This window comes from Entelurus aequoreus, linkage group LG10 (genome assembly GCF_033978785.1).
Source record: "Entelurus aequoreus isolate RoL-2023_Sb linkage group LG10, RoL_Eaeq_v1.1, whole genome shotgun sequence".
NCBI classification, from domain to species: domain Eukaryota; kingdom Metazoa; phylum Chordata; class Actinopteri; order Syngnathiformes; family Syngnathidae; genus Entelurus; species Entelurus aequoreus.
In genome coordinates, this window is record NC_084740.1 from 24572873 (window position 1) to 24582973 (window position 10101).

Genomic DNA, 10101 nt, shown 5'->3' on the forward strand with positions numbered 1-10101 from the left:
CTTGTCCTTTAGATTACTTTGATTTAAAAAAAAATACAAATGTACCATTCATCCATTTTCTATACCGCACTTATTCTCATTACGGTCACAGGATTGTTTTTGTTGACCATTTTCAAATCAAATCAAATCCAACTTTATTTACATAGCACTTTTCATGCACATACAAGTGCAAGCACAAAGTGATGTACAAAACAAAACAAAACACAACAAAAAAATACTAACAATAATAGACGAAGAGAAGAAAACAAAGACACAAAACAGCACTTTTGATAATAACAAGGCAAAACAAAACTTTTTTTTTGTAAGGACCCTATGATATACAGTCTATTTTTTTATTGTTTACTGTTATTTTTGCTAATGTATACATTCTGATTTTTTTTTAACCTACCTGTAAAGCGTCTTTGAGTTTTGAAAGCAAGCTATGAATAAAATATATTATTATTATTTGTATTAATACTACTCGTGTACTTTTTTTTTATACTATCACTATTGAGTGTCTAATAATTATTGCCATTACCTAATAATTCGATGAACATAAAACTTGAAAAAAAATTAAAATTAAATGCAAAAAGACACATAAGGTTACTTTAGGTACTTTTTTTCCTCCAAAATGCCAATCATTTTTTAATGTGTAGAATTATTACAGTATTATTAATTAAATAGCATTAGAATATATGGCAAATTTAGTGATATGATAATTGTTTATAATTTACATAAATACATAGTTTTTGATGTAATAATATTTTCTGAGCAATGAATAAATAATTCATTGCAATTAAAAACAGAAACAGATGCGGCCAAAGCATCCCCATTGTTTCTGAGAATTCCATACGGATGTAATATGTTTGCCATTATAAGCTCCGAACTGTCACATTATTTTGCTATGGGCAAGAGGAGCGCCCGCCTTCGTTTTTCACTCTCACAGTCCTGTCATTGAAGCAGCATGGCGCATCGAAAACACACATGTATACACTCAAAGGCCCCTCTGTGCCTTGGAGACAAACAGTGATTTCCAACTACATAGTCTGGGGCCCCTCACTGCAGTTTGGAGAAGACATCTGCGGACAGAGCATGTTGTGTGAGTTCAGGCTTGAAGAAAACCGCCATTAAAACAGTGCCTGAAAATAAACAACCGGTAATTTCTTCATTTGAATCACAGCTTTGGGTTCTATTCTATGTAAGTTTATTAGGCATAATTGTTAAATAGATAAATATATTTACCTAAGGTTTTATTTATAATCCCCATGTTTGTGGCTTTCTGTGGCTCACATTTTAACACAGTTACTAACTGACAAAATAAATAACCAACACACAAAAAGGCAAACAAATATCCTGTCACTTGTTTGATTGGAAAGAAAATGACATGCTAACTTAGCGTTGGCGTTCCACTCCAGTCCTGCAGGTGGCAGCAATGAGAAGTGTAATGCACTGTGCTCCAAATCACACACTTCCAGACTTACACTTAAATGTGCATACTGCGTACTTTGTTCCTGACACCGTAGTTCTTTCCCAAATGAGTCACTTTGCACTCTGTCGCAAATACAGTGGTACCTCGACTAAGAGTGGTTTGAGATAAGAGCTGTCTCTTGGCTAATTGCTATGCTTTAAGTTGCAAACAATACTGGGCCCCATTCAGCAATAAGTTCCTAACTTTTGCTCTTATCTTTCTTCCTAAGTGATTTCCTAAGAGGAGTCCATTCAAATTCATGACATGTTCTTAAACGACCAAATAGTTCCCACCTGCTGTTCTTAAGTTGCTGAATGCCAAATGGTTAGCGCGTGCGTGTCTATCATAATTTGCATAAAAACACGCCCTTATTTCCCCAATATGCATATGTAAACGCCCTTAATTCTGTAATTTGCATAGGTAAACGCCCTTAATTCCCCATATGAGGGCACAATTCCGGCGGAAAAGCCGAACATCAAACACACGGAGAAAACACAAACAGATTACAGAAGAGAAATTCGTATTATCCCGCGGGGGAAATAGTACATAATGTCAAAACGTAAGTTTAAGAAAGAGGGGACTGCAGCGTTCAAATAAATATTCGTCACTTGGGGCAAATAGGTCTACATGGCCATCAAATATGCGCTCCCTCACCAGGGCACGATCTGCGGCATCCTTCAGTAGCAGCAAAAGCATTGCCGTTGTGTGTGTGTGTGTGTTTATCTATGAAATTAATTTAACATTAATTAAGGGAATTTGTCACACTTAAGAACAAATAGGCCACCCTAAGGGTGCTCTGGAGCACTCATAGATTTTGTTCTTACCTACGAACAAATCCCAGCTCAGAAAACATTGGTTAATACAAAATCTCCTTAAAAACTTCGTAAGTGGGCCTAAGAACAAAATTTGTTCTTAAGAACGGTTGCTGAATGGGGCCCACTGTGACTTACAAGCATCTCCGCCATTGGGTAGCGTTGTGAATGCAACAGTGAACCCTGTAAGATCCGCCCTAAAATGTCTGGTCTTACTCGTTAGCGTTAGCTTATAGATAGAGATCGACGTAACTTTCTTTTTCTTTTTCCAACCACGGGGAAGACGTGGAAGAAGTGAGCATCACGGACAGTGCTGAGAAGAAGCGGATGATATTCATTGAGTTAAAGAACAAAATCATCAGAAACATGTCAGCTTTAGTAGTCCACTTGACAAAGCAGTACAAGTGCATCACTGCTAAGTACTGAAGGAGAATGAGTCTAATGCCAGACAAGGATGTTTAAATGATATCTTAACAGCGGGCATTTATCCATGAAACTACGGAGAAGGTGCTGATGGTGTGTTTGACAGAGAAGCAGCTGGAAGGAGATACCGTATAAGCCGTATAAGTCTACTCTCATTAAAATATAAGTCAGTTACAGTTAGTCCAGGACTGTGCGGCACAATTTAAAAAAAACATTTTTTGCGGCACAAAAAAAGGGAGCACATCACCTGCATTAGCATCTTGTTCGTTTTAGAATTGATAAACATTTTTTTACTATTTGTTTTTTAAAGTTTTGATTGGACTGGCCTCAAAGTACACCACGGACCTCATCCAAATGTATGGCTCAGCTCGCGCTTTGAGGCCCAGGGGCCAGTTCCAACTTGTGGGGCCTAAAACGAGGCTAAAACAGAGAGACAGGGTCTTCTCTGTTGTGGGCCCTAAACTATGGAATGTTCTGCCCCCTCAAGGCCCTCACTGTTGAATGTTTTAAGTCTCATCTTATAGGGGAACTGCACTTTTTGGGGAATTTTTCCTATCGTTCACAATCAATATGAGAGACAAGAACACGTCTTTTTTTAAATTAGGATTTTAACGATGATAAAAAACGCTTGAAAGATGCAACTAATGGCAGTCACCGTTGTAGCCTTCAAAGCCCTCTAAGACAACTTCAAAACCCTCCATCACCGTTTTATATACACACAGCAAGTCTATATATAATGTAGTAACAGACATGTTCATAACAATATGTATTATGTACAATATTTACTATATTTTGGCGCATTGATTCCGTTTCCATAGCAGCGCACTTCCGACTTTGAGCGTGTTCCTACTTCCAGATACAAAACACTTGCTTGTCTTCTTATCATGGCAGACTTGGTAACAAACAACGAAGAGGACTATTTTTGGACAAATGAGGATTCACAACTTTATCTTTTTGAATCTGAATTTATGGAGGATGAACTACTGCTTATAGAAGCCGGCACAAAGAGGAGGGTGAAGCGTTGGAGCAGACGAAAGCCGAGAGAGTGAGGTGAAAGTGAATCGAAGCTGCAAATGTGGAATTTGGAGACAAGCTTTTTCGTCATAAATGGCGTGCTTACTCCAAAAAAGTTTGAAAAAACGCCCCCGACCAGCTGGACCAAAGAGACAATTGCCCATCCAGTGAGTCACACTTTATATTAATCATGATACACGCAGCACGTCATGTGTGTATCATTACAGACAGCATATGCTATCTGGCTAACTACAAAACATGAAATGTGGGCTAATACTTTACAGATACTGTAATATGATTGTTCATGTTTTTCAGTCAGTAAGGATTGGTGTCTTATCGCATTGTGTTCTGCATTACTAACTCAAACGCGTTCTGTGCTAATGTAGAAGTTAGCTTATCTCTTGCCTTAGTTAGCTTTTACGGGTAATACCGTAGCACGCCGATGTGTTAGTACGATAGAAAGAAAGAGTTCCTCAGTGTTCGCTCTTACAATAACAATGTTACTACAGTTTGGTTAATATACAGGTTACGGAACATAAATGAAGTATTGTTGACGGTTTTTTAATGCATTTTTAAAGTGATTTAAAGGTAGAATTGATTGCACCCAGTAGCTGCATTGCTAGGTACCTAAAACGAGACGATTTTTACATGTTAGAATGTGAAGGAATAAACCTTTTGTCTTCTTGTCTTTCATAATGATTGTGAACGATAGGCAAAATTCCAAAAAAAGTGCAATTCCCTTTTAAAACCCACTTTTACTCTCTGGCTTTTAAATTTAAATGAGTCTAGTGGTCCTCTGTGTCTTTTATTGTTTTATTTTATTGATTTGTCTCTTATTGTTGCATTCTATTTTATTGATTTGTTTTTTTACTTGTTTTATTTTCAACTATTTTAATGCAATTACTTTGTATTGTTTCTTTTTATGTGCAGCACTCTGGAAACAGTTCTGTTGTTAATAGTGCTATACAGATAGAGGGGATTGGATTGGATATACGTAATTATTAACTGATAAAACTGTTGTAGTTGTTTGTACATTTCATATCTAAAAGTTTCTTTTTCTTCATAAAACGCATGTTACATGTTAAAATTGTGCTGTTTTAGGATGGCCAAGCGGCCCTGCGATGAGGTGGCAACTTGTCCAGGGTGTACCCCGCCTTCCGCCCGATTGTAGCTGAGATAGGCTCCAGCTCCCCCCGCAACTCCGAAGGGAATAAGCGGTAGAAAATGGATGGATGGATAGGATGGCCAAGCACCAAATTAATTGACGACGTTGATTTGAGATACAAGTGTTTTGAGTGAAGAGCTCCGTCACAGAACCAAGTAAGCTCGTAAGTTGAGGTACTGCTGCATTTGTGCGCTTTCTCGGTCGCTCTCTTTTTTATTTGGGAATTGCAACCACTAAAGTTAGCTATGTATGAAGATGGCGATGATTGAGGGTAGTTAGGGTCCATTGCTGTACACAAACCATTCAGGGCATGTTTGTTAGGTGCAACAGTGTACACTCGGAATGGAAGTATGGAAGTGCACTAATTGTGTAATTGGAGGAGGTAATTAGGCTGTCAGCATCCAAACATAGCTTGACATGTTGTGTTTGTCACTGTAGACTCCGAAATCTTTTCATCCAAGCAAGCATGTTTGGATCTTGAGACCGTAAAGTAAATCCAGCAGTGTTCTCAATCTTGTGTGCAGGACCTGGCCAGTACATCTTTTGGCCTCTGGAGGCTCGTCGCAATAAACGCCTCTGTTACTTTTCGCTCTGGTTTGTGCGATCCACTCGAGTTGCTTGAAGGCTGCTTGATGCCTGCACGTGTGCCTCGCTCGGTTGACTCCAAAAGGAATACACTCCGCCCACCTCACTCCTCAGGATTCAGGCTGCAGGCGTGTCGGAACTCTTGGCCATGCTCATGGATCCATTTGTTTGCCACTGGAACAAACAAGTTGGAAAGATGTTCCATCTGTTATGTTTCAAGCGTCTTTATGGATATGCTTACACAATATTTATTTACTAACATAGCCTTAACTGAGACTGCCGCTATACACATGCCAGTCCAGTAGTTGGCGATGTCACTTTTATGAAAACACATAACCCATGTATTAGTACTAGTACTATGAGTACAGTACGTACTATGAAGTGTACAAGTAGCAGCACATGTTTAACTCCCTCGAGAATTCTGTGACTGAACTAAATAATTCATAAAATACAGATGTCTCATGTTCCTCACCCCATTTGTCGCCAATAAGCACAGGGCAGCCGGCATGCAGGGTGTCGTCGTCTCCTGCTCCGCTTCTGTGCAGATTCCACCAGAAGATGGCGGAGTTCTGTGTTTGGTTCAAATACAACTTCTTAATTAGGGCTAATATTGACAAAACCATCAATAAAGACCTGAACAAGGCAGAATTCTAGCTATTTCCTTTAGGGGCACGCAAGGCTGTACTACTTCAGGACCAGCAGATGGAGCTGTAATTAAAAAAGGGGATTGTTTTTCTTTCCAAGTTACATTGTGATTGTCTATAAACTGTCTAAAAGACAAATTGCCAAGGAATCAGCATTGTGTATGACAATATTTTATTTTTCTAATTGGGTAGGTGATAATCTGCCTAGCAACTAATGTGAAAAGTGTAAGTAAAAACAATTATGGGAATTCAATCATACATATTTTGTATTTAATTTTGCAATCGAACAAGCAAACAAACAAAAAACATGCACAAATGCACAGAAGTAAAATAACTTAGCTTTAAAGGTAATTATATAGGTCTATAAAGTATGTGTACTGTTTTTTTCAAATAGAATAGAATATAATAGAAAGTACTTTATTGATCCCTGGGGGAAATTCAGCACCACAGTTCGCTCACAATAGACAGTAATAATAAATAAAAATAAAATATATATTTAATATATTTTATATATAATATATAAATACTAAATATATTCTACATATTCTAAATATCATATACAGTACAGGCTAAACGTTTGGACACACCTTCTCATTCAATGTGTTTTCTTTATTTTTACGACTATTTACATTGTAGATTGTCACTGAAGGCATCAAAACTATGAATGAACACACATGGAGTTATGTACTTAACAAAAAAAAGGTGAAATAACTGAAAACATGTTTTATATTCTAGTTTCTTCAAAAATAGCCACCCTTTGCTCTAATTACTTTTTCGCACACTCTTGGCATTCTCTTGATGAGCTTGAAGAGGTAGTCACCTGAAATGGTTTTCACTTCCCAGGTGTCATAGTTTTGATGCCTTCAGTGACAATCTACAATGTAAATAGTCATGAAAATAAAGAAAACACATTGAAATGAGAAGGTGTGTCCAAACTTTTGGCCTGTACTGTATGTTACATTATTTTATTAACATTAAAAACATTTTTTTTTACTTTGTACCTTATTTTTTATCTTATTATTTGTCAAATATATCATATACTGGATACTTGAATTATATTATTATAGCGTCAATCTATTCCATCTATATAATTATGTTTTGTATTTTGTTGTGAAGTTTTGCACAAAAATTCCCTTCAGGCCAAAAAAAGTAGTACAACAAATCTATAAATAATACACAATATTCATTTAAACGTATATGTGATGGAAAAAAACAATAGAGTCGTCACTCGTTTATCGTTGTTAATTGTTCCAGACCGGGCAAGTGAATTTTCACCAAGTAATAATTCTAATTTATAAATTAAATATCTTAATAGTTAGAGCATTGAAAAAACTGTTTACTACCTTCGAAATAAGTTTTTCACATTATTAGAGCCTTTTAGACATGAAACACCCATAGTCACCTCTACATTCGTTTCACATAATATACCAGAGTAGACATGGTAATAGACAGTAACACATACTGTATACTGTACTGTAATACAAATAGACATAAGACACACACACGCAGCTCCTGAATGCAACCACTAACCTCTGAAAATACTGCAACTTGTTCAATGATGATGATCTATTGTGCAATATAGCTTACATTTATTTTAAGTTCATTTAGCAATTTTTAAGCTTGAAAGTGCTAATTTTTGGCCAAAAATAGCTAAAATGTACTTAAATAGTCATATTTCTGACTAACAATAGGCGTAATCAAACGTTACAGTAAATAACTGAAATGGCTTTTTTTTTTTTAAGAGTAAAGTAGCGAGGGACAACTGTAATATTAAATAGGTATACAGTATAATAGCTTAGTTGAAGCAAAAAAAATAACATGGAGGCAGCTCCTGTGTTTACCTTCATGACAGGTACACTGAAGTCGGCGTAGATGAACGCTGTGGCTCCACCAGCCTCGACAGAGCTGAGCTGTGGATACAAACTCTCTTTAAAGTGAAACTGCACTTTTCTATTTGTATTTTTCCCCATCATTTCCAATGCATATGTGAGACAAGAACACACACACTGTATTTTCCACATATTTGCGTTCTAAAAAGGTAAAAAAACTGCTAGTACGAGACAGCAGGTAACAAAGTGCTTAAAATACATGAAAAAAAACAACAACATGCCGTGATCCGCATATTAACCAAGCTATAGCAACACTATTAATGTAAGCGCTAACACAGAGGAACTACTTTTCTGGCGTCGTACAACTTCACCTTGCTCGCAGTGCTCCTCTGACCACTAGCGAGAGTAGCCAGCTACGAGCGAGCTTGAGCTGCCGGCCACCGCTGCTGCTCACTGCTCCCCTCACCTCCCAGGGGGTGGAATAAGGGGATGGGTCAAATGCAGAGCGTAATTTCACCACACCTAGTGTGTGTGTGTGACTATCAGTGGTACTTTAACTTAATAATGTTAGCTGCGATTCACCATAAAATAAGGAAGGAGTAGGAGCTTGAGCTAGTTCTGCTGCTGCTGTATTGTCTTTGAGTTAGGAAAAGTTCATGCGAAATCATAAATCGTGCATCCCACTTGTACAGTAGAAGGTTGTGGTCAACTTTGAAATTCCACACGCTACCAACTTGAAACTATAGGGCTCTCAACAAATGGAACGCAGTGTAAAACCATCGCTAGGAAGCATTTTATTTCCGAGGAGTGAGGATTATTCTAAATTTAGCAGCTCGAGGAGGGAACAAGTGCTGAAAGATACAACATCCCAGGGAGAGGGGACATTGTAAGTCACTGTTTTATGTTCTTGTTTGAAACGTTTAGCAATAGTGCTACATGATAACGCTTTAAAGGCCTACTGAAACCCACTACTACCGACCACGCAGTCTGATAGTTTATATATCAATGATGAAATCTTAACATTGCAACACATGCCAATACGGCCGGGTTAACTAATACAGTGCAATTTTACATTTCCCGGGAAATATCCGGCTGAAAACGTCTCGCTATGATGACGTTTGCGCGTGACGTCACGGATAGTGCGGAAGTATTGGGACACCATTGTGTCCCAATACAAACAGCTCTGTTTTCATCGCAAAATTCCACAGTATTCTGGACATCTGTGTTGGTGAATCTTTTGCAATTTGTTTAATGAACAATGAAGACAGCAAAGAAGAAAGCTTTAGGTGGGATCGGTGTTTTATCGGCTGGCTGCAGCAACACAACCAGGAGGACTTTGAGTTGGATAGCAGACGCGCTACCGTGAGTACGCAGCTTTCTTCCAAACATTTGATCGCTTGCCCGTCCGTGCGTGCCGCTATGTGCATGTCACGTACGTAACTTTGGGGAAATATATGTGCTGTATGAACTTTGCGGAAGTGAACGGTAATTTGGGCTGTGGGATTGAGTGTGTTGTGCGGGTGTTTGATTTGTATTGGCGAGTTATATGGACGGGAGGGGGGAGGTGTTTGTTATGCGCGATTAATTTGTGGCATATTAAATATAAGCCTGGTTGTGTTGTGGCTAATAGAGTATATATATGTCTTGTGACTGTTTTAGTCATTCCCAGCTGAATATCAGGTCCCACCCGCCTCTCACAGCATCTTTCCTATCTGAATCGCTTCCACTGCCCTCTAATCCTTCACTTTCACTTTCCTCATCCACAAATCTTTCATCCTCGCTCAAATTAATGGGGTAATCGTCGCTTTCTCGGTCCGAATCGCTCACGCTGCTGGCGTCCATGATTGAAAACAATGTGCAGATGTGAGGAGCTCTTCAACCTGTGACGTCACGCTACTTCCGGTACAGGCAAGGCTTTTTTTATCAGCGACCAAAAGTTGCGAACTTTATCGTCGATGTTCTCTACTAAATCCTTTCAGCAAAAATATGGCAATATCGCGAAATGATCAAGTATGACACATAGAATGGACCTGCTATCCCCGTTTAAATAAGAAAATCTCATTTCAGTAGGTCTTTAAAGCTCTAGTGGTAGCAAACAAAAAAAGTGTTCTCTCTATGCGCTTTGCGAAATCACAGCACCTGAGAAAGAAGTTACAGTAGTGCTTAAAATGAGTAAAATACT

The 10101-nt window shown here is 38.2% G+C and overlaps 1 protein-coding gene across 1 annotated transcript in view; it reads right to left on the reverse strand.

Annotated features, from left to right (window-relative positions):
• Positions 1 to 85: 85 nt before the first annotated feature.
• The window catches only part of p4ha3 (prolyl 4-hydroxylase, alpha polypeptide III), a 40834-nt gene continuing 30818 nt past the window's right edge, over positions 86 to 10101 (reverse strand). Inside the window, exons 11-13 of the mRNA XM_062060408.1 lie at positions 7932 to 8000; positions 5919 to 6015; positions 86 to 5620 (exon numbers count right to left, since the gene is read on the reverse strand). Of these exons, the coding sequence (XP_061916392.1) occupies positions 5550 to 5620; positions 5919 to 6015; positions 7932 to 8000 (237 nt within the window). The 3' untranslated portion in view covers positions 86 to 5549. The remainder of the gene's footprint in view (positions 5621 to 5918; positions 6016 to 7931; positions 8001 to 10101) is intronic.